The following is a 24497-nucleotide window of genomic DNA, read 5'->3' as shown; positions in this document are numbered from 1 at the left end:
GCTGTTGCTGTGGTGGGTCACATATCCCTGTATATTTTTTATTTTATATCCACAACCGTACTAGAAACCATACTGCCTCTTTCTGTATATTTCTGTATATTTAGCTTTTTTTTTTTTCTTCAGACTGTTAAAATTCTTAATGCAAATTGTCTGTACAGCAATGCACAAATCATTACTGAACCAAATTCCTCATCTGTGAAAATGTACAAGGAAAAAACACGCTCTGATTTTGATCATTCAGCGATGAACTTTGACCTGTGCGTGTCTCCCAATGCATTAGCTGGTTTCAGGGTTATCTTGTTGAATCACCCTGGAGGGTATTAATTAAAATGTTTCACGCAGTGAAATAATGAAAACAATTTCAGATTTTAATCTTCTACCCTCCTGAAGGACCCTCTTAAGTGATGACCTAGAGAATATTTGTATTGCAATTAACAAACACAAAGACAACAAGAGGATGTCAAAACATTATTAGTGCAGTTTTGAACTGATCAACAACAATGACACTGTAATTAAAGCCCAATTTGGCATCAATTACAAAGGCTTCCACTGCAGATTAGAAACATTCCGATGTTCTTAAATTGAGCAGATGCTGGTGTAACTTTTTGTTGAATGTTGTGGAGACGCCATTCAGTCATCACATCTATTGGGTGAAGCCTAAAAAAAAAAAATGTATCTCACTGCACTGAACACTGAATTCAAATTTAGATATGTTGTTTAATATATATGATTTATTGTTCAATGTGAAGACAACCCAACATTTAGGGTAAAGTGAAGGATAACAAAAATTGGTTGAAACTGATTAATTAGCAATGATTTCTCCCCCAACTAATAATAAACATACGTTTTTAGGGTATGGTTTAATTTCGTCATCTTCAAGTGTCTCCAGTGGGAAGAGCGTGCAGCTCCGATAGATATGATTGGCCGTTGCAGCCTAAGGGCGGGACTCCTGTAGAACTCTCTCCTCCAAAGCAGCGTAGCGCTTAAGCATCTGAGTGTAGACCTGGAATAATAACACAGAGTATCTGGTAAGAAAAACACAAGTGTATGTTTGTATGCGTGTGTGTGTGTGTGTGTGTGTGTGTGTGTGTGTGTGTGTGTGTGTGTGTGTGTGTGTGTGTGTGTGTGTGTGTGTGTGTGTGTGTGTGTGTGTGTGTGCAATGAACAATGAACAGTACAATGAACTCTAGGGTTTCGAACAGTGATGTAGAGGAGGAAATAAAGCAGGTATACATACCTCTGTCCGTCTGCAATTTATCATCTACAGGCATTCTATCTATGAGAATATATCCTCAACCTTATAATAACCAAGAGGCAACTATTACGGCAAGGTGTGGAAACCTGTGCGAAAGTGGTTTAAACTACAGGTCAGCTAATGGCCACTAGATGCTGGATTCAGAAGACCTCAGACTGAGTTGAAAGTCAGAGGCAAAAAAGTGGATACCAGGGCTCAAAGAGCGGTATACTTGGGGGCGTGGTTGTCATGGTTGACAGGTTTCTCAGGCGCTTGTTCCTTCCTTCCTCAGAGAGTCTGGAGGTTTCAGTCTCCACCCAAGCGCCCCAAGCCTCCGCCCTCGCTGCCCAAATTGAGAAACGTCTGGCTCCGTTTCCTGCTGAGACGGCGGCAAGCGTAAACCCAAACTCGAGCCCTCAAATCCTCCATTCAGAGCTACAGGTTGCGAACGCTGTGTTTTTTCCTACCGTCTATGATAGTAAACCGTTACATTTTGACCTTAACACCCACACATGCTAAACTCCCTTATGCTCATCACATATTGTATCTCTGAAATATGCGCAGACGTATCAGCTCTGACAGAAATGTTCAAGAGGAAAACATATTAGCGTTATCAGTGTAAGTGTGGATCGGGTAGGATCACTGGTGACAGGTGAGTTTCTGAGCTAGGCGGGGAGCGAGGGGAAAAAAAAGAGCCATTAAAGATTGACAGGCGCTCTCAAAAAAGCCGGACGGCTTACAGATATACACACCCACGCACACGCACACACTTGTAATAATTGGAATAGATATTCAAACGTATGTATTTCTTCAGAAAGAAAATTCAAACGTGAAGCCCTACTGCAAAGCCCTTTGAGACTGTTATTATGATACAAATACAAAAACTTGACGTGACGTACAAAACCCAATAAACACAGAACGGCAACCAGAGAGACAGGCACACCCTTAGCAACCGCTCCCATCATCCAGTATCCATGGTGAGCCTCGCCGCTCCCCTCAGGAGGCTGCCTCGTCTTTTAAAGAACGCCTGATTGACACATCCATTTTTTTTTTTGCCTCCCCTATCCTTCGGTGACACAGTGACCTAGCTCAACTCTTCATCCATGTTCCTTTGTTTTAGGAGTGAAACTTCGTCTCTCAGGGGTTGAAGAACTTTCAACACCCTTGTTTATTTTCATTCCAGGAACAGGCATCGTTCAGTCGAATACTCGTTTTGACGAATTTAGATGTTTTTTTATTTTTGCACTGGAGTGAAGCCCTTCTACCAAACTGACCGACAGAATAAAAAGGGGGGCCGGGGAGCCGGGGGCAACAAATCGTTTTGGAGAGAGAGGGGGCAAGAGAAATCAGCAAGAGACTGTTAAAGGAAAACAGATTGAATAGGACAACAAGCAAGTAAGGGAAACCCCCTTCCTCCCTCCGCCGCTCGCTCCTTTTCTCACTATTCCTATCACTCTTTCATGGGCGAAGGTGGACACGTGTTTGTGTAACAATAACAATGGTTATCATTGCACACAACACGGAGAAGCCAGGGCTTCCACTCGCCATACAAAATGAGCACGAGGAGCGATAGCAGAGGGAGGCCCCGATCCTTCAGAGGAGATAAGATAATGGCTGACTTTTGTTTGCTCTGGAAGCAAACAGCAAACAAGCAGCCTGACTGTAGGGAGCTGACACGTTTTGGAAGGCGATCCATCAATCAAACATGGCCACAGACCGCTACCCGAGTGCATCTCTGTGAGAGAGAGAGAGAGAGAGAGAGAGAGTGAGAGAGAGAGAGAGGGAGAGGTGGAGAGGTAGAGAGAGAGGGAGAGAGAGAGGGAGAGGCCATTTGATGGAGCTGGTTCAGGTATTGCAAAGGTTGCTGCTGAATTGCAATGGATTGCTGCTGAAATGTGGACACAAAGAAACATACAGACCAAAGCTGTCAGTGTGAAATGAATGTACCTGACATAAAGCCATGTCTCTAAATGTTACAAAATATGAGCAAATTCTAAACCTTTTTTTCCGGACCTATGTTGCAAAGTGCTTATACATTAATTTTTTAGTTTATGTATTTATTTATTTAACCTATGCTGTCTCCGAGCAGCATGTTTTCTCCTTGCATGCTTGGCATACAACACAGAGTATTCTTGTGGCATTGCATTAGGACAGATAAACATAAACAAAGAAACTTCAGACGACATTATGTATCGACAAAACAGAGTTCATTAAGTCCGGGAAAACTGGAACAGCAATTTAGCACGTGGCCTCTTCCTGTCATAGCTATGGCAGTAAATGAGGGAGGAAAGGAGGGGGATGTAACCAGGAGGGTGTTCAGGAGTGGGTTCAAACCAGGTGCTGGTGGTGTCTCTGTGCCTGGGATGAGTCTGCCTGTGTGTGTGTGTGTGTGTGTGTGTGTGTGTGTGTGTGTGTGTGTGTGTGTGTGTGTGTGTGTGTGTGTGATGTGGCCACCGGTGCGTGCCCAGGACTTGTCCCAATTATTTCTGTCCTATGAGGTTGGAATTATACCGTAGCGCCTCCAAGCAGCGGAAAAGGCCCAGGAGCCACCCCTGAGTCCTGCGGCCGTATAGACACTCAACCACAACCACAGCAAAGCCCCGAGCCCCCCAGCCCTGCAGCCACAGAAGAACCCCCAGCCCCCAGGGAAGCCGGGAGCCCACGGAGCAACTCCCACGCACGGCCCTGAGGAGCATAAACCAGTCAGGAGTGAGGAGACCCTCCACCTATGAGGCGCACACATACAACCCACCCCCATGTGCAAGCACCGGGGTCACGGATACAAGACACCGACCGCAGGCCCGGAGCTAGGTCCCACACCCCCTGCCAGAACCGCCGACCCCGCGGGGGAGCTGGCGGGGCCCCATGACCACCAATGCCCCACACAAAGTTTAGGCCTGCCCCACCGCAACCGGCTAGAGCCCCGAGTGCCCACCCACTCAGCTGAGTGGGTGGGCACCCAGATGTCATTGTTTTTCAAACTCAAAACTGTTCTACAACTACAAAACTTTCAGCTCAAACACATTTTTCATTTTAACATTACAAAGCTGTTCTGACTCCATAGCCCCCCCCACCGCCGCCCAAAAAAAATTCCGCTGTCTTTTGCTTTATCCTTGGATGCCCAGCCAAGGCGCTGGTAATCGACAGCTTTGAGTCAATCTAATTGTTGAACCACATCGTGCTAATGATTTACAATCCCAGGCGTCAGTTGGAGCAGAAGGTTTCAAAATGCCAAGTTTTCTCCTAGTTTATTGGGTTTTTGATTTAAACAAAATCAATCCAGCTCGTTTCCTGTCTCTCTGCCACATTTTCACACCGTCACTCGCTCACCCACTTGCTCACTTTGTGTTTCAGTCGCTCTCTCTTCCTGATGTTCATTCTGTCTCTCTATCATGCTCATTCTTGTGTCCTCATCAATGTAATCTCCGCCCACCATTTAAGTTCTGCAGCAGCTTCGTCCCCGAGTGACCGGTCTTTGTGTGTACTTAAAAGTGTGTGTGTGTGTGTGTGTGTGTGTGTCAGCCTGTGCATGTGTCTTCTTTCACCACGAAGACGGGATGTTTAATGAAGAGCCACTGAGTTTGTTCGAAAGTAGGGCAAATGCTGTGTGTGTGTGTGTGTGTGTGTATGTCTGTGTTTATGTACAGGAGTGAATGTACGTATGTGCATGGATGTTTTCCGTGTGTGCATATAAATGTGTGTCCTGTGGAGGTTTGTGCATACATTCATAAATGTGCTTTTTTGCGTGTGTACGTGTGTGTGTGAGTACGTGCATCATTAATCACAGGCTTATGCATGTGTGTGTGTTTGCATAAATGTGTGGTCATGTTCATGCATGCATTATTATGTGTGGTCGAGTATGTGTGTTTGGAAGCATGTGTGTGAATGTGGACGTGCACGTGTGCGTGACCAAGCATGCATTTGCAAGCTTGTACACCCCCCCCCCCCCCACACACACACACACAATTTCAAAGTGTTCTTTCTTGTGTGTGCATATGCATATGTGCATAAGCAAGCGTGTGTGTGTGTGTGTGTTTGTGTGTATTCCTCCTGAGGTTTTTGTGTCTGCTTACCTTATACAACCCTCCCTTTACATTAGCATTCACACCTTCTTACAGGAGAGCAGCACCGAGAAGCGATGACCTGATTTTCACACAATGGGTCTCGTTCATCAGCCCGTTGGGACGTTTCTCGCAGGGCGTAGACTCAGATACGCCGTAATCAATTGTCCTGACAAACATTTTCACCAAATTAATACTAAAACAACAGAACAATCTTTTATCCCCTATCCCCCCCACCCCCCGCAGACTTTGATGTCTCAGTGAGTGAACTACTGAGGTTGATAGACAACGTGGATGCGAAAATGGAGACACAGAAAGTTGGCAATTATTGCTTAAAGGTACAATCAGTGACATTGGACAATTAGTGACAATTTGCATGTAATAGCGCCCTCCAAAGGAGTCTATAGAAACCGCAATAACATTTCCAAGTTTCATTTTCAAATTATTTGAAAGTTTCTCATACCCCATGCCACCCAAGTGGCTGGTTCAGAGCCCTCCAGCACAGAGACAAAGAAGACAGGCGGTTGTAGACATCAGTTTATTGTAGAGATTGGGCCAGCTGGAATTAGCGCAGGACCAGATAGAACATGTCACGACACAGGCTCCTATCCTAAGTGTGTGTGGGGATGGGGGTTTTAACCTGTTGCTCCCTACACCAACCAACGAGCAACGGGTATGCAGCCACTCTGACCCAGTCACCTAGATCCAGGTCAGGTGTGGCTGCTCTGACCACACCAACCCCACACCACAAATATGTTGACAAAATAAATTTCTCGAATACACTGTATAGGCCATTGTACTTTTTGTTCAAAATTCATACTTGAGAGTCTCCCAGTGTCATTCCTAGACACTGGGTGACACATTGATAAGTTTCATAAAAAGGCTGTGAATATTGTGAATATTCCTCCAAGGCTTTACGATGAAATTCATTGTGATCATTGTGTTCACGATTTCATGCCAGGATCCATGGATAAACAGAAGTTGCTCGGGTCGGGACGTTTAATTCCGTGTTTTTGCTCGAATTCTAAAACCTGGCGGTGTCTTGATGGGGTTTTGTAGATCCGAGGTGATGCACACGTGGGGATGAACAACTGGTTTATACAAGGTTCAATAAAAAGGGAGGCCCACTCACACACAATTACACCCACACCCACACACACACCCACACACACTCTTCCAGAGAGAATTGCCATGTAAATTAGTAATTCCACTGCTGGGGACACACAGTATGTATGTTGCTATTGTAGCAAGGCGTAACTAATAGGGATGCACTCTCGTCAGGTAGGAAGGAAAGGTGAGGTGCACCGCCTCCGCAGCAAATAAGCTCCTTCCGTGTTGGCGCATGTCAAACATCTTCTGAGACGGTGGTTATGCGGCTCGTGCATCCCCTGTGTAGCAAGTAAGTAGAGTATAGTTTCTGGATATAATTGGTGTGGCTGCTTATTCTTGTTGGATATGTTGTAAACGTGATGGATGCTATGCTGTAGGACCAGCCATAAATGAGACCGATTGACTGAACGGACAGGCAAGGGCTGCAGGAGGCAGCGCCGCACAGGTATTTTGAATTATAAACATGTTTTGGTTGTTTTGATATGATTTGTTATTCAAGGGTTCAAGGGTTCAAGGGTTATTCAATGTAATTCTGGAATGTAATTGATTTCATGCCTTTTACCGATAGTGCCCAACTGCTTGTGATGGGTGTAACTACAGGGGTATTATGGGGCATTAGTCAGGAGATAGAGTGGGTCGTCTGGTAATCTGAAGTTTGTGGGTTCGATCCCTGGTTCCTCCTGCTAGCGTGCTGAAGTGTCATTGAGCAAGACACTTCATCCCTAATCGTCCCGACGGTCCGTGTTGGTATAGGAATAATTGCGAGTCAACCCATTTAATTGTGGAATGTTTGTTATTGCTTTGGAGTAGCGTTGAAATGTCCCTTGCCTGGGACAATGCCGAAAGCACTGCTGCACTTCATATATACTTGAACCAGAATTGGTAAGATACCAGGAATTCTCTGTGCACATTGTTGAATTACAAGCAACCTGAAGTATAGACCTTTCCCTGCACTTTATCGAATTACTAGCAACCACCCTCTGTATTTTGGCAGCAGGGTTCTACATGGACATTTCATTTCATTTTATTTTGTTTTGTTTGAACCAACTTCCTTCTTGTGAATTTTTTTATATTTTGTCAAAATCAATTTGTAACTTTTTATACTCAAAAACTGAAACTGCTTGACTTTCATGGTCCAGGACCTATACATATCCATACACTCCTCATGAGTGTGAAGCCCCTTTCCCAAATGGAATGAAACATATTAATCCACTGGTAATATTCCGTATTGGCGTAATGTGCGAACATGAGCCGCCGTCGATGTTCTGTAAAAGTCGTTCTGTACAAATATTTTAAAAAGTACTTGTTTTCGTAAAGAAAAAAACACATTCACAAAAACGGCGAGACTGATCCAAACCATGGCTCTCTGTAAAGACGAGAAACTGAGAGGCGGAGCCTGAGAGGGACAGGGAGAGGTAGAACGGGTGGAGAACATTCTCCCGAGGCAGAAGGAACGTTCTGCCTTCGGAGGAATCCTAACATTGGGTAAGTGTAATTGCGTCCCAGGACTGTCTGCCCCCGCTCCTTCAGCGGAGGGAACCGAAGCGCTGGTCTCTGAGAGCCGGAAACAAAACGAAGCCGCATCAGATTATTCGTCCGTTGCCGACGGATAACGATCACATCTACACTGGGCATAAGGTATTAACCCAAACCCATTACGAACTGTATCCGTAGAAGTCATCCAATGTAGGAACAGACTCCATACGGAACTTCTCGGTAAAGGAGGACAATATGTGAATGACTACCTACTGGCTTAGCCGGATATTTTTTTATCCAGAAATGTTATGGATTCCATGTGGGAAAGGGCTTTACACTTTGATTAGGTGTATGTATGTTTGTTCAGTCAGCCACTGTAAATGTCCTCAGTATGAATGTATGTGCACATACGTAAATCTGTGTCAATACGTTCTTTATCTATTGATCCATCTACTGACAGAAACAGATGTTAGTCATTACACATTCTGTAGTACAGCCAAATATATATATAGAGAGAGAGAGAGAGAGAGAGAGAGAGAGAGAGGGAGAATTTTGTAGAGGGATAAAGATGTGTGACAGAGAAAAAAATATATCAATGGCAAGGAGGTGGATTAAAGAGAAGAATATGAGAAAGGGATTAGTGAGTGCATGCCTGCGTGTGTGTGTGTGTGTGTGTGTGTGTGTATGTGTGTGTGTGTGTGTGTGTGTGTGTGTGTACCTCCAGAGCTCCAGGGTTCGGGGTCACAGCCAGCTGAGGCTCCATCGCATCCTTCACAGCATCGGCGAAGGAAACACCAGAGTCCACCAGCAGACCTGCAACACCAGTGACCAACGTCAGGAGACTTCCCAAGAGTATTGGGAGGCTCCCAGTGTCCACCTGTAGAAAACTGTTGTTGTACTGGGAAGCTCCCAGTCTCCACCAGTAGAATACTGTGGTTGTACTGGGAAGCTCCCAGTGTCCACCAGTAGAAAACTGTGGTTTTACTGGGAAGCTCCCAGTGTCCACTAGTAGAATACTGTGGTTGTACTGGGAAGCTCCCAGTATCCACCAGTAGAATACTGTGGTTGTACTGGGCAGCTCCTGGTACCCACGACTAGAAACACTGTGGCTGTACTGGGCAGCTCCCAGTGTCCACCACTAGAATACTGTGGTTGTACTGGGGGGCTCCCAGTGTCCACTAGTAGAAACACTGGATGTACTGGGAGGCTCCCAGTGTCCCACTGTAGAAACACTGTGGTTGTATTGGGAGACACCCAGTATCCACCAGTAGAATACTGTGGTTTTACCCAGAAGCTCCAAGTGTCCAACAATAGAATATCATGGTTGTACTGGGGAGATTCCAGTGCAAGAGTAGAGGACTTGAGTTGTACTGGGCAGCCTCCAGTGACAAAGAGAAACCTGTGACTGAACTGTGGAGAACCCAGTTAAGGTTGGAAGGTTAACAGAACTGTTCTCTCCAAGGCTGCTGGGGATCATGGGAGTGACATTCCTTTCTCCCATGACGTGTGTGTAATCAGCAACCAGGACCAGTGTTGTCATGTCAAACCATTTAAAAAAATGACCTTCACACCTCTGCTAAACGCATGCTTACACACACACACACACACACACACACACACACACGCACACACACACACACACACACGTGTGCGCAGACGGAATGTCCAAAAACAGTGAAAGCGTGGGTGCAGAGCTACCGAGACAGTTCTATTGAGCGATAAGGGAAACAGCAAACAAACACACACACACACACACACACACACACACACACACACACACACACACACACACACACACACACACACACACACATAATTTATTCATAGACTCATGGCAAATAACAGTAAACAAATCCATATTCATGTTTAATATTTACATTTCTGTCAGTTGCTCCCTTGGCGGTGGCGGCAGCAGGTTGTGGGCTTTTAAATGGGCTATCATGATGGAGGGTTAGCTCTATAATCACAGCTCCACTCTCCCGCTCGCCAGCACCGCCTGCTTGGTTACTTTTGCTTTGTCAGAAAAAAGCAAAAAAACAAAACAAAACTGCCCAAGTGGGATGACTGTGTGAAATTGATTTAAGGTCGGAACAAAGAGGGTGATTACTGAGCAGCCGATTAGGGGTGGTCCACGTAGCCAACCCCGCGATGTACTGTGTTACAGAGAGATAAAAGGAAGAAATAATGAAAAACGAAAACAATGCTTGCGCTCATATTAGAAGAATTTAAACGCCACGACCCACAAAAAAAGCCGTTAATATGTTTGTTAACAAACAAATTAGAATCAACATCTTCCACAAGGTATATGTCATCATTACTGAATGAAGTAAATAAATAAATAAAAGGGTTGTTGGACCTTTTTTTTATTGCTTCTACACCGCGTTCCAAATTATAATGCAAATTGGATTTCATTGTCATAAACACTACATTTGTTGTTTTTCCAATTAATCTCATGGATGGTATTGTGTCTCAGGGCTCTTTGGATCACTGAAATCAATCTCAGACACCTGTGATAATTAGTTTGCCAGGTGAGCCCAATTAAAGGAAAACTACTTTAGAAGGACGTTCCACATTGTTAAGCAGGCCACAGCTTTCAAGAAATATGGGAAAGAAAAAGGATCTCTCTGTTGCCGAAAAGCGTCAAATAGTGCAATGCCTTGGACAAGGTATGAAAACATTAGATATTTCACGAAAACTTAAGCGTGATCATTGTACTGTAAAGAGATTTGTGGCTGATTCAGAGCACAGACGGGTTGGTGCAGGTAAAGGCATAATGAGGAAGGTTTCTGCCAGACAAATTCAGCGGATTAAGAGAGCAGCTGCTAAAATGCCGTTACAAAGCAGCAAACAGGTATTTGAAGCTGCTGGTGCCTCTGGAGTCCCGCCAACCTCAAGGTGTAGGATCCTCCAGAGGCTTGCAGTTGTGCATAAACCTACTATTGGGCCACCACTAACCAATGCTCACAAGCAGAAACGGTTGTAGTGGGCCCAGAAATACATGAAGACTCATTTTCAAACAGTCTTGTTAACTGATGAGTGCCGTGCAACCCTGGATGGTGCAGATGGATGGAGTAGTGGATGGCTGGTGGATGGCCACCATGTCCCAACAAGGCTGCGACGTCAGCAAGGAGGTGGCAGAGTAATGTTTTGGGCTGGAATCATGGGGAGAGAGCTGGTAGGCCCCTTTAGGGAAAATGAAATGAAATTGACCTCGTCAAAGTATATAGAGTTCCTGACTGACCACTTTCCTCCATGGTACAAAAAGAAGAACCGTGGCTTCCGTAGCAAAATCATCTTCATGCCTGACAATGCTCCATCTCATGCTGCAAAGAATAGCTCTGTGTCATTGGCTGCTATGGGCATAAAAGGAGAGAAACTCATGGTGTGGCCCCCCTGACCTCAACCCTGTTGAGAACTTTGGAGCATCCTCAAGCAAAAGCTCTATGAGGGTGGGAGGCAGTTTGCATCAAAACAGCAGCTCTGGGAGGCTATTCTGACATCCTGCAAAGAAATTAAGCAGAAACTCTCCAAAAACTCACAAGTTCAATGGATGCAAGAATTGTGAAGGTGATATCAAAGAAGGGTCCTATGTTGACATGTAACTTGGTCTGTTAAGATGTTTTTGATTGAAATAGCTTTTGATTAACCTATTCAATCAACCTATTCCATTTTATTTCAATTTATTTTTTATTGTATTTTATTCTATATATTTTTTATCTTATTCTATAAGTATTCCACTTACTGTATTACGTTTTAGGAGTCAGTTAGTCGGTCTATTAGAAAGGAATTTTCTACTTTTTATTTTATTTTATTTTTGTACTTTTTCCTAGGACTTATTGTGTGCTATCACCGGGTGCGTTGCATTACATTTCACTGCATATATGTATGGAAGTATGTATATGTATGTGACAAATAAAAAATCTAGAATCTTGAATCTTGAATCTTGAATTTCAGTAAATATGACCTCCTAATGCTGCAAATTCAACAAATGACCGTTTTCAGTTCTTTACAACCTATAAAATGTTTTGAAACTCTGTTGTGCATAATCATTTGGAACAGTGCATTTTGAGTTTTTTATTTTTGAAAAAAAACATTGGGGGGGGTTTGTTCAATAACATTCTTATTATACCATAATGGTTGATGACTTGAAAATTATACTGACTGTCATTTGCATCGACTATTTAGGAAAATCTGAGAAAAATATAATTTGCATAATAATTTGGAACGCGGTGTAGAATCAACATTTTCCACAAGGGATATGTCAACAACAGCGAAATGACTCCCATCGTTCCCGCCAGGGACGCAAATCATAGCAAAATGTTTACGACAGTCAACGACGATCAATTTGTAATTGGAAATTAATTGATGAGCTGAAACTGTAAATACCCTATGATGGACACATAGTAGTGAGCCCTTTAAAACACATCTGTGAACAGTGCTGCGGATGGAGCTTGATACGAGTGTATAAATGATAAACAAAATAACACTACTTTCTCTTTTTTTATTTGAACATTTTCTATGCAGCGATCAGATAATGACACCCTGAAGGTTAAATCAGTGCATTACCTCAACGATAGCTAAAAGTAAATTAATAAAAGGGTTGTTGGACCTTTTTATTATTGCTTCTATATGCTTCTCATTTGCGCACAAAGACATGAGGACCGGTACCGGCCAAGGTTTCCCATTCGTGCCTCCACATTCTCAGCATTTCTCCGCGTCGTTCAGGGGCGAAGAGATGGTCCAAGAGAGGTTCGAGTTCCAAAGTTCCCTTCCCGGCTCTCGTCACACGATCCCTCCTGCCGGGTAAGTACGCCTTTAGCCGCAGTCGAAGTCCTTCATCGCACCATCCCCGGAGCGTGCGCACGATTGTCACGGCCGACCCTCATCCATTATTGACCCAATCTTGGTATATTATTATTATTTTTATTTTTTTTCCCCCCCGGCGAAAAAAACACTGCGTTTGTTGTTAAATATTTACACAGCCGGAACATAGATTGTTTGTTGTTTACCGCCGCAGTAACTTAAGCATTCTTAGCGGTATCTTTCCCCTCCATAACATAAACACAGCGCTCCATATGCTCTTTTAGGTTCCAGATTAATTCCCGGTCAGCTTGTGCATGTCCGGGCGGCTCCGCGGAGAGCACTTAATGTCGGCGCGGCGAGCGGCAGGCATCGTGTCTTCATAAAAACCAGATGAAAAAGAGATCCCGCTGCGTGTTCTGCCTTTAAACGTAGCGGGCCGCGAGACGCGTACATATATATTCGTCTTATTTCGCATGTGCGGAGGCCCGCGCCAGCCCTAAGATGTGGAACATGGATGAAATATGTATGGGGCCAGAGCTTATCTTCGTTTGATAATTTGTGGTAGTGGTAATGAGTGTCAAACATTGCACACTGTCTCCGACTGTTTTAAGGCTTTCATGTGAGTGATTTTTTAATATCTAATGCAAAGTGCTCACACATCAAAGGCAGAAATGTAGTCCAAGCGATGTTAACTAATAAGGATTCTTGTGGGGGTTTTAATAGACCGGGCGGATGTAGCTGGAGGTCATCAAACAAGTGGGAGTGCGATGAGAGCGTTACAGGAAAAATATCCTTCCCCAATTAATACTTTGTCATCGGCATACAGTATGTATGGTAGTTGTTGCAGACGATGACCGTCAGCAGTCGCCGAATTTTGAAATTGGGGGAAGCAAGGCGACTTGAAGCAAGGCGGTTACTTTGTTTTTACCCACAAAAAAAATATATATATATATTCTTGACGGTAATTTTCTAGATTGTATTTATTTTATTCTTTAATGGTTGAGTACAACGCTGCCTCTGTTCATTATATGATTTTGTGGTAAGTACCGGTTAGTATTGCTACCAATTGGTATTAGTTTTGGTATTGGCGCTGTTGGCTTGACCTGGGTGATCCGAGTCAGATAGGGGCTGTCATACTTTATTTGTCATATTGTCATAACAGAGGCACAGATTATATGTTATGTATACAGTATATACAGGGTGTGTAAGTCCAAAAAAATGTGAAGGTGTGAATAGTTTATTAATTTTTGGGATTTATTACATAATGCCATATTTTTTTGTAATTTTTTAAGGTGTATTGCATATTGCAATTTTTTAAATTCTTAATAGTTTATTTTTATTGCCTGTTATTTTGCTGTGAGCTGCAAATTCCACTTTCTCTTAGGCTATGAATAAAGTATCTATCTGTCTAGTATCTATCTCTGCATCCACCCATCCAACCATCCATCTATCTATTGTAGATGAAGCAGGCTGGTCTGTTTACAGGTTGATCAGCAGTATTTTGCTGCTGTTTGGCTTATTGTGACAGCCACGAGGCGATCAATAGAACCCCGTGGACCTGGATAGTTATCTGATCCAGGGCTCCACTCCATGGGACCAAAAATGTGTCAAGTACAACTAAACATTTACATTGGTCGCACTGGAGCGCCTGAAATCTAGCAGGTCTGACAAAAAAAAAAAGAAGTATAAAAATACTATTTAACAAACACCAGCTGGGTGTGCAGACATTTTCATTTGAACAAATATTATAAACGTAGCGTATTTATTGTAGCTTTTATCTATATCATGCACATGTGCTGTGTGTGTGTGTAGGTGAGACCGCGCCTCCTCCCACATTCCTTCCGTGCGAATGAGAAATTGAAATTGAAAAACAAATTGTGAGCGACATCATAACCTTTAAACATAGCCTAATTCAAAATGAAGAGAACTAACTATTGATTATTTTTTCGTCAAGAAAAATGCTGCGGCGCCCGTTAAACCTGCCCCCGGCCCCTGAAAGACCCAGCCCAGACTGGACATCATTGGTTGAGGAAACCGTTCTACCTGTCTCCCCTGTCCCCGGTCCTAAAATGCCTAAACCTGACATGGAGAATTTTTTGGTGCACATAAATGATGTGCTGGTGCACCTAAATGTAAAAGTTAGGCGCACCAGTGCCACCAATGTAAAAAATTAGTCTGGAGGTCTGTGATCGGCCTCTTAGCGGCTCCTACGCTGACTCTCTTTCCCCGGCCCTACGCTGGAACCTGTTGTTCCATTAAGCGGTTCCATTTTTCTTACTGCTCTTATCAAATTTACCATTGTCTCTTCGAATCTTCATTGTTGCCCACAATGCCTCTATTGCACATTTAGGCATTAAGTGAAGTCCAGTTGATTTGTATTATGGTCTCTAAAGTGCTTTACAATCCCACATTTAGGGGATAACTCAATGAGAGCTCACAGCTCTCAGGCCGGAAGGGATAAACTCCTTAATAAAGAGGGATTTCTCTTCCAAAAGGTGCAATAGTTGTTTGCCGGACAAGTTTCACATTAAATACGTTTCTGGTTTAGCTGACGCATAAAAAAGTGAATCTCGATGAAGACAATAAAAATGGAAGCACAGGCTGAATATTCGTGTCATGCCCACTGCCCATCTGCAGAACGGTTTAGTCACGGCGAGACACACAATCCTGGATCTGAATCAGGATCAGGACCCAAAACCCCCAAACTCACTTTGGCTGCTCGAATATTGTGTAGTGAAGGCGGAAAAATGCAATCTTCACTTTTTCCATGCTGCGAGTGCTTGAATGGAAAGAGAAGATTCGACTGCATTATTCCTAGGCTTGCTGATAAGACAATTAAATTAAATCAAATATTCTTTATTGAATGCAGAGCTGTTGAATCAGTTTTGGATTGAGCTTCAGCCAACCAGTGTTTTCAGCGCTAAAAATAAAACTACAACGCTGATCTCCTCTCAAGGTTCCTTCCAGATCATTTTTTTTCCCCTTACACGCCTTCATTGTCTTTTATTTGGGAGGAGGTGTTTGTTCTTCTGCGACTGATGGCCTGTGATTTGCGGCAGCCGTCTAATTCTCTCCTCTGGCGCGTGCGGGAAACGCGCGCATCTTTGAGGCTGTTATCTGTGATTAAAGGTGACTGAAACCCACTAGACTCAAAGGGTTTGCGCGGCTGATGAGGCATCTCACCGTGCAGCGCCCGGAACGCCGAGCCCAGGCATGCCGAGTTCGCGACGTCCATGGTGTAGACGGGAGCACCGAACACGTCAGAGAGGACCTGAGAAGGAGAAAAGAATCATTAGGGTCTTTTTCACTGAGATTTTGACTTGGTTTTCCAACAACACGGTTCATACTGTTGCTTCATTCCTTTGTGTTATTCTGTGTGGTATACTGTAAGTACTAGGTGCGGGGCTGAGTGTATATTAGACAGACAGCCAGCCAGAAACCAGACAGCCAGCCAGCCAGACAGACAGACAGACAGACAGACAGACAGACAGACAGACAGCTTCAGCTTCATCAGGCTAATATTTCCCTCATGAAATGTTGTATTATGTCTCTATTTTAGGGAATATTTTGAGGATTTTCGAGGAAAAAAATCTTGTTTTTTCCAAATCTCCTTTGCCGAAATGGGAATCTCACATCACAGCCGCACGTGTCCTAGCGTGTGTTTGAACATAACAATAATATCTCACTTTATTCAAATAGGTTGAAAAAGAGTGAGACACTTCTCCGGTAATTTAAAAGCTGCACCAGACAGAGAGAGGGGGGGGGGGGGGGGAAGCAAGGGAATGAGTCAGAGACACAGTGAAAACAAAGAACATAGACAAGAACATAGACAAAAACATAGAGAAAAACATAGAGAGAGAGAGAGAGAGAGAAAGCGGAGGGAGTGATGAGACAACGACCGAGAGAAAGAAGTTGGGATGCAGAGAAAGAAGGATGGAGCCGGTGGGATGAACAGTGATGGACAGAATGTTAAGTGGTAGGAGAAGAGCGACTCCGGGGACGCGGAGATAAAGGGGAGGAGACGACACGGGCAGATTAATGTGACTATTGTTGAATCCTATTGAAACAATTAATATTTGAGCCCTCTGGGCTTTTTCCCTCATAATGATAATTCAGTTAAGTAAATGCAACGTGATTAATTGAAACAAATAAATGAAAAAAAAAGGTTCTTGATTGATGTTCATTAATATTTGAAGGACTCACGACGCAACCCAACCGATGACTACATATTTTAAATAGTATCTGGCAGCGCCCTTTATATTCTCCAGACAGTTAAGACAGCTTTGATGTAAACACTAATGGCGTGTGTGCTGTATCGTTTGGAAAAGATGAAGAAAACCTGCGTTTGGGATCAAAGCGCGTTCCTTCATCCGTCTCATTACGGGTGCGTTTGGCGTCGGTGAGATCTGCGGCGCGGCGTGGCGCAGGGAAGTGTCTCTCATTTAGCGTCCAGAGAGCGGCCTCGGCGGCGGGAGGCTGACGGAAGCGGACGGCAGATTAACGGAGGAGACGTCATTACGGCCGAGACGCCCGAACAGGGGTTCAGTGAGAGGACAATGGGGACGTGATTAACCCAAACACGAAGGACGACGAGCGGGCTTAATGGGCGGGCGTCCGGCCGCCCGACCGGGGGACCGGAGGAAGAGAGGACGGAGCGACGGAGAGGTGGAGAAAAATCTGGGGTGAACCCGCCCTGTCGCCGGATGACTCGGTTTTACTGAATGTATGAATGATTCAAAGCGGCACCTGGGATGTTTGATGTGCCGGAGCTTTGACAAACGCAGCGATACTGAGGGGTGTAATGGTTTTTACAAATTTAAATATTTGGCACATCACTCTTTCTCTCTATTCTCTCTATAACACACACAAAAACTCAAAATCTCGTCTCAATATCAGCCTCGTTATGGGTCAATCGACCATGAGTGCTCCATGCACTAACTCCAGCAACTGTATAGGAGATGCATCTACATCCACCACCGCATGCAGCACAAGCTGTTTTTATAATATGCTATTAATATTTGAACAACGACATGTGCACTGTGTAGGACGGCTGGTGACACATTATGCTGCTAAAAACGTGAGTGGCCGTCTGGAGAGAGCTAGAAAAACATGCATGGCAAGAAACAGGAGTGGAGCTACACGGTGTAATCCTTACAGGTGGATACGTGGAAAAACAAAATTATGTATGCACAGGCAAACTTATGTAAGCCTGTGTGATCCCACACGCACATACACAACACACACACACACACACACACACACACACACACACACACACACACACACACACACACACACACACACACACACACACACACACACACACACACACACACTCACACACACACACACACACACACACACACACACACACTAACCTGTAAAATGTCCCTGTTGGAAGAAGCTCCTCCAGTTGCCAGAACCCGGGTCCCAGGAACTAAATAGATAAGAGCGCGGGCACGCGCAGGCACGCGCACGCGCACACACACACACACACACACACACACACACACACACACACACACACTTTTTTGTGAGGTAAACACATGGTAAGTGAGGACCCATGTTTCTGATACACTTCTAAACCAAACCAAAAAAAAATAGTAAATTCGGAGACCAGTCCTCACAAGTAAAGATACACACACACAAACACACACACACACACACACACGTACACTGCAAAAAAATACAATTGAACAGAATATAAAATGCTCCACAAAAATGGATTTTATTTCATTTTGCTCTTGAATACTTCCCCATTGAAATGTTTTCATATGGTAAATGAAGATAATATACCTGTCAACCTGATTTCCCTTTAAAAGGCTCCTTTGAAATTGAAACGTTCAGGGACGTCATTCACAGAGCCCAGAGTTTTCAAATGGAGGAGTATCGTTATTTGCAATAAAATAAAAAATAAATAAAAAAAACTTTCTTTTCCTGAAAATCCTGAGAAGCTTCTCTTCAAAGAGCCAGCGTTGCTTCTCACAAACAGCCGCCTCCTTTCTTTCCCCCTCCTCCACTCCACCCCCCCCTTTTTCTCTTCCGCTCCGCTGCTCCGCCATCTCTTCGTTCCCCTCCTCTCCCCTTCCTTTATCTCCTTCTCCTCGTCTCTCTTTCTATACGGTGTCATTCCATCCTCCCTCTCCTCTTCCTTTATCTCCCTCTCCTCGTCTCTCCTCTCTTTCTTTATCGTGTCTTCCCACCCTTCCTCTCCCTTTCACTCCTCAAGTTCATCCCCCCTTTTCCTCCCTCATCTCCCTCTCCTCTTCTCTCTTTCTATACGGTGTCGTTCCGTCCTTCCTCTCTAGTTCAGCTTCCTCTCCGCTTCTGTTCTCTTTTCTACACTCTTCCCATCCTTACTCTCCTCTTTACTCTTCAACTTCCTCTCCTCTTCTCTCTGTCTTTACTGTATCATACCATCCCCCCACCCACTATGTGCATGTATAATTGAGAAATATGTGTTGACAGTTATGTAAATGCGCGTGTGTTGCCGCGGCGATGTGATCTTTACATCCGTGACGCACCGCCATTAAGCGCCTTGCTACCGGAGGGCAAAAGTGCAGAGATTTCCTTTTTCCAGCCAATCTCGTGGGACCATGATCACACGGCAGCGACACGCTGAGCGCCACCGCCGCCGCGTACGCAGCAAAGTAATTATACTTTGTAGTATAAATGAAGACGCGCGCAAGGAGAGGCACGCAGAGACGCGCGCACAATTATGCCGACGCACATTTGTTTGTGTCTCTGTGGTGAAATCACAGTGGCAACGGCGACGCGCTAAATGTGAAGCCCTGCGGAGAAAAACACCAATCAGACCCCAGAGCAGACTTACAAGCACACACCAGCTCCATCGGCTTGTCTCTCAATGAAAAAATACAACACAAAATACACACAACGGTCTTGTGGAGCATAATCAGTCACACACACACACGCACACACACACACACACACACAGATATAATGTATGACATTTATGCTCGGGTTTACACATAGAAATATACAGACACTGAAACACACAAGTGCATGTACAGACACACACACACACACACACACATTTTTGCGCAGACACACACACACACACACACACACACACACACTAGCTCCACTAGCCTTGGGCTGTCACTAGCAGTGAAATAGATCCTGCCAGCTCCCAATCTGCTGTTGATTGGTAGCCCTGTTCATCTCCCCTCTACGGCCATCAGACAAACCAGGCATGACCAGCCGAGTGTTGAGAAGAAGGGCAATTAGAGTGATGGAATACAGACATGAAACGGATGGATGGATGGGCGGCTAGACAGATGGATGGATGGACAAAAATGGTTTGCTGAACGAACAGAAGTAGAAGGGAATGAATGGATAGATTGATGTCTAATGGATTCATGGATGGATGGATGGATGGTGGGTGGATGGATGATATAATTTGAACTGCATGAATGAAAAGAAAACTAAGTCAATAAATGAATAGAGGGAGAGAGAAAAATGTAGGATGGCCTTCACTGAGCCCCCTGCTGGGAGGCGTGGGAAACCTGTTCTGTACGCATTGTTACCTGCGGAATTCAACGCTTCAAATACACAGGTGCAGGTGCACATGCGCGCACACACACACACACACACACACACACACACACACACACACACACACACACACACACACACACACACACACACAGCAGCCTGCCAGAAATAAAGGCCACATACATTTTTCATCCTTCTATAAAGTTTGTGTGTGTGATTAAGTGGGTCAGTACAACCCCCTAAAGTCCTATCCCCATCACACACCTTAAGGTATGGTATCATATCGTATTCTCTCATAATATTTCATATTGTGTTGTATTACAACATAGCGTCGGCCAAACAATGATCATCATCTAAGAGACACTAAAACTGTCAGGGTTCCCCAGGCTTCCCAGCGGGGGCTCCTTCGCCATCATCCTACACATCCCAGAAGAGCTGTCACTGCTCTCCTCCTTTTCTACATGTTTTAATTTATGCAGCAAGTCAGAGAAGGGAAGGAAAGAGACAGGCAGGCAGGTAGGCAGACCGACAGACAGACAGACAGTGGAGGAATTAGACGTACGGATTTTGTAGCCCAGCTTCTCGGCATGTAGCCTTTTGGAGAGGAACTGTCCTTCTAGCAAGGCCTTCACCTCCACCTGGGGACTGAAACCTGGCACCTGGAAAGAGAGAGAGAGCCAAGGGATGCACATAAAGAGAGAGCGAGAGAGAGAGAGAGAGAGAGGGAGAGAGAGAGAGAAAGAGAGGGAGAGAGAGAGAGAAAGAGAGAGAGACACACACACACACAAACAGACACACACACACACAGGCGGAGACAAAATGATAGAGACATCAAGGTCATACTGAAGTCAGAGGGCGAGAGACAGAGGGAGAGAGAAAAGTAGAGAGGAGACACAGACAGACAGACAGGCAAAAACAAACAGACAAAGAGATAGACAGACGGACAGACAGACAGACCTTGTTGTTGTCCTTGTCAAAGCGGTGGACTCCCACGGCACCCGGCGTGATCTCCATCACGTCGAAATAGAACCCTGGCGTAGAAGCCAGACAGCCAATCAGAATTTAGGAGGGGGAGGGTAATCAAAATCAATCAAAATAAATAAGTCTCTAAGGGAAAGTGACAAACATCACAGAAATGAAAAAAAGAATATGGAAAAAAAAAAGGAAAACAACACCTATGTTGCCATGGTTTCCAATGGGTGTGTCACGTAGCGTGGATGAAAAAAACTCCCATGATCCTTCGTTGCACTCGTCCCGGATTCGCTCTCTGGTGAGCGAGCCGTTCTTGAAGCTATAGACCCGATGCGTGCGCACACACACACACACACACACACACACACACACACACACACACACACACACACACATGTCTGTTATGCCTCCTTTGTGGATTATGATGATAATAATAACAATAATGATGGTGTTATTTCCCCTTGCCTTGATATATTTTCTTTAATAAAACCTCGATGCTGTCCTCATGCAAAATAACAGGTCATTAAAATCAGATGGCTAATCCAGCCAATGGGGATGGTGTGTGTGTTTGTGTGTGTGTGTGTATGTTTGTGTGTGTATGTGTTTGTGTGTGTCTGTGTGTGTGTGTGTGTGTGTGTGTGTACGTGAAGGAATACAGGCGTGGACGGCTGTAGGTGGAGGTCCACGGCAGCGAGCAGAGGAACAGCACGGAGCAAGACAAAATGTGTGGAAATAACGACACTTTTTGGGGGGTGGCTAAAGCGCTTTAAATGCATTTCTCTCTCACTTCTTGAATCAACTTCATAAATATGTTGCCGAGGGGGAATAATCCTTCCCTTAATGTTTTACAAGCAGCAGCAGCGGCGACTGTCTCCGGGTTTTAATGTGGGGGAAGATAGTCTGCTCGGGTGGATGTTAGCAGCTAACAGCCCACGGACAACCCCCGGGCGAGGCCATTAAGCTACAACTCATCTTGACTCCTCCTTCTCTCCCTTCTTTCTCTTGCTCTCTCTCTCGCTCTCTCTCCATCCATTTGCTTTTACTGTAAAATAAAATGTGTTTCTCTTTTTTTCCCCGTCTTCCTTTCTTTTTCTTATTGATTCTCTCTTTCCTTCGTCTTCTTTCAGATCATATGAGAGAGATTAGAGATTAGATTTATTTTCAATCATATTCATAAAATGTTATGTATTAATTTAATTAAGAAATAATTCAACAGACTCAATGCAGATGTATATGTATGTGCACATGCATGTCGTGTATATACCTATATGTACCTATACATTGTGTGTGTGTGTGTGTGTGTGTGTGTGTGTGTGTGTGTGTGTGTGTGTGTGTGTAGTACTGAGTGAGTGTGGATGCAAGGGTACAGGAAAATCTCTATTACATGGCCTGCCCCCACCACCCTACAGACAGACACACGCACGCACGCACGCACGCACGCACGCACGCACGCACGCACGCACGCACGCACACACGCACACACGCACACACACACACACACACACACACACACAGTTCAACCAACTCTCCGTCTGCCTGTTGCATCACGCCAACACAGAACTGCACATGTACACTTGTACTGACAGTAAGAGATTTTTGCATTCAGGGGAGTAGTTTTATTGGTATCCCAGTGAGCGCCATTCAAGTTCAATTCAAGTAGTTTATTGTGCTTATTGTGCCTGACAATACAGCAACAACAATGCTCGCTCCTCGTGCTATCTCTACAATGTAAGCAGAAGAATAAGTCATGACAGGGGACGTTGTATGCCAGTACTTAATACTGGCATTCAACTACAGGCACCAATGCATATACTGCACATGTGCATGTGTGCCTTTGTTAACGATACAACATGGAAGATTTTCTTCTATTCCTTCATAAATCATTCCTGCAATGTACCTCGCCACCATCACAGACAAAATTAACTCTTTAATCGAAAGGATTAATTAATCAGGATTATCATTGGAGGTTCATGGTTAACAGTTAACCAATAATATGTTCATTGTACGTTATTGCATATGTGTGTGTGTGTGTGTGTGTGTGTGTGTGTGTGTGTGTGTGTGTGTGTGTGTGTGTGTGTGTGTGTGTGTGTGTGTGTGTGTGTACGAACCAGAGCAGAGCCATATAGGACTGCCGGTCGATGGGGTTACAGAAGATGTGGCCTTCGAGAGCAGGACGAGGCTCCTTGATCCATAGAAACACAGTGTCACTGGTACCAAGACTGACCTACACACACACACACACACACACACACACACACACACACACACACACACACACACACACACACACACACACACACACACACACACACACACACACACACACACACACGACACTTAAGTTATACTCAGAGTGATAATCATCAATCTTTGCATTACATATTTATATACTGCAGCAATTCCCAACCTATGGGCCGCAGTCCACTGTTAAGCTGCTTGCTACCGCAACTGGGCCGCCAAATCATGGGCAACACAAAAGTGATTTTATTGAATTAATAAATCAAAAAATGTCAATTACAAAAACATGTAAACATGTGAAAAAAAATAATAATCAATTCCAGGGTTTTTTTCTTTCAAACCTTTAAAAATGCATCATCACTGATAGATAGGAATTTATAGTAGGGCGTACTACATCCAAGCCGGACCATGATCGACGTGCACCTGTACATTTTTGAACTTGTGGCGATAATCAAAATGGATCGGACAGGCGCTGAATATTTTGTGTTGGGATTTTTTTGGACCGGCACGGAAGACGAACCGTTACCGCTGTGCGTGGTGTATTCCAAAATTTATCAAACAAAGCTCTGAAGCCATGTAAACAGCACCATCACCTCAAGACAAAACACCAACAGTACATGTCCGAGCCGCTTGAATTCTTCGATAATAAACTCAAGGAGTATCAGGGAGAGAAGAAAGTCATCGAAACGTCAAGTGTGGGCATCGAGAACGCAAATCCCGATCCGTCCGACAGAGCTGTGCGATTTCTGATGTCTTTCCCTGACGACATATCTCTGTGAGACTCGGCGCTTGTGGCAGACTTTTCGGCGCTTGTGGCATTGGAGACGAAATACGGGAAGAAAGAAGAAGAAGAAGAATCTTTACTGGTCACGCAACACACCACACTACAACACATGCATATATATACACACACACACACACACACACATGCACATGCGTTTTTGGGTGGTGAAACTGAATGTTGAGCCAGATCTTCGCCTAAGACTGTTTTCCCTTAAGCCAGCCATCAAGCATTTGGTGTCTGCCATGCAAGATCAGCCTTCTCATTATGTGAGTTAATATTAATGTGCTCCTGTTATTGTTAGTTT

General features: G+C 44.4%; 1 protein-coding gene across 4 annotated transcripts in view; it reads right to left on the bottom strand.

Annotated features, from left to right (window-relative positions):
* Window positions 1-502: 502 nt before the first annotated feature.
* Window positions 503-24497, bottom strand: part of xylb (xylulokinase homolog (H. influenzae)) — a 30478-nt gene continuing 6483 nt past the window's right edge. The window contains exons 12-20 of one of the 4 annotated variants that reach the window (XR_013844658.1): window positions 23280-23395; window positions 21375-21490; window positions 21157-21230; window positions 20762-20858; window positions 18063-18121; window positions 15868-15955; window positions 8600-8694; window positions 845-1003; window positions 503-657 (exon numbers count right to left, since the gene is read on the bottom strand). Coding sequence is in view for 3 of the 4 variants with exons in the window: in XM_080020134.1 (XP_079876260.1) it covers window positions 6573-6683; window positions 8600-8694; window positions 15868-15955; window positions 18063-18121; window positions 20762-20858; window positions 21157-21230; window positions 21375-21490; window positions 23280-23395 (756 nt within the window). In the remaining variant the exon portion in view is untranslated. Of the gene's footprint in view, window positions 658-715; window positions 1004-6545; window positions 6684-8599; window positions 8695-15867; window positions 15956-18062; window positions 18122-20761; window positions 20859-21156; window positions 21231-21374; window positions 21491-23279; window positions 23396-24497 lie in introns of those variants that run through there. The other 3 variants (XM_080020135.1, XM_080020134.1, XM_080020136.1) reach the window with 3 other exon arrangements.

This window comes from Zeus faber (assembly GCF_960531495.2).
Source record: "Zeus faber genome assembly, chromosome: 19".
NCBI lineage: Eukaryota > Metazoa > Chordata > Actinopteri > Zeiformes > Zeidae > Zeus > Zeus faber.
Note: the sequence above shows the minus strand (reverse complement) of the source record. Positions and strands in the feature narration are given on the sequence as shown.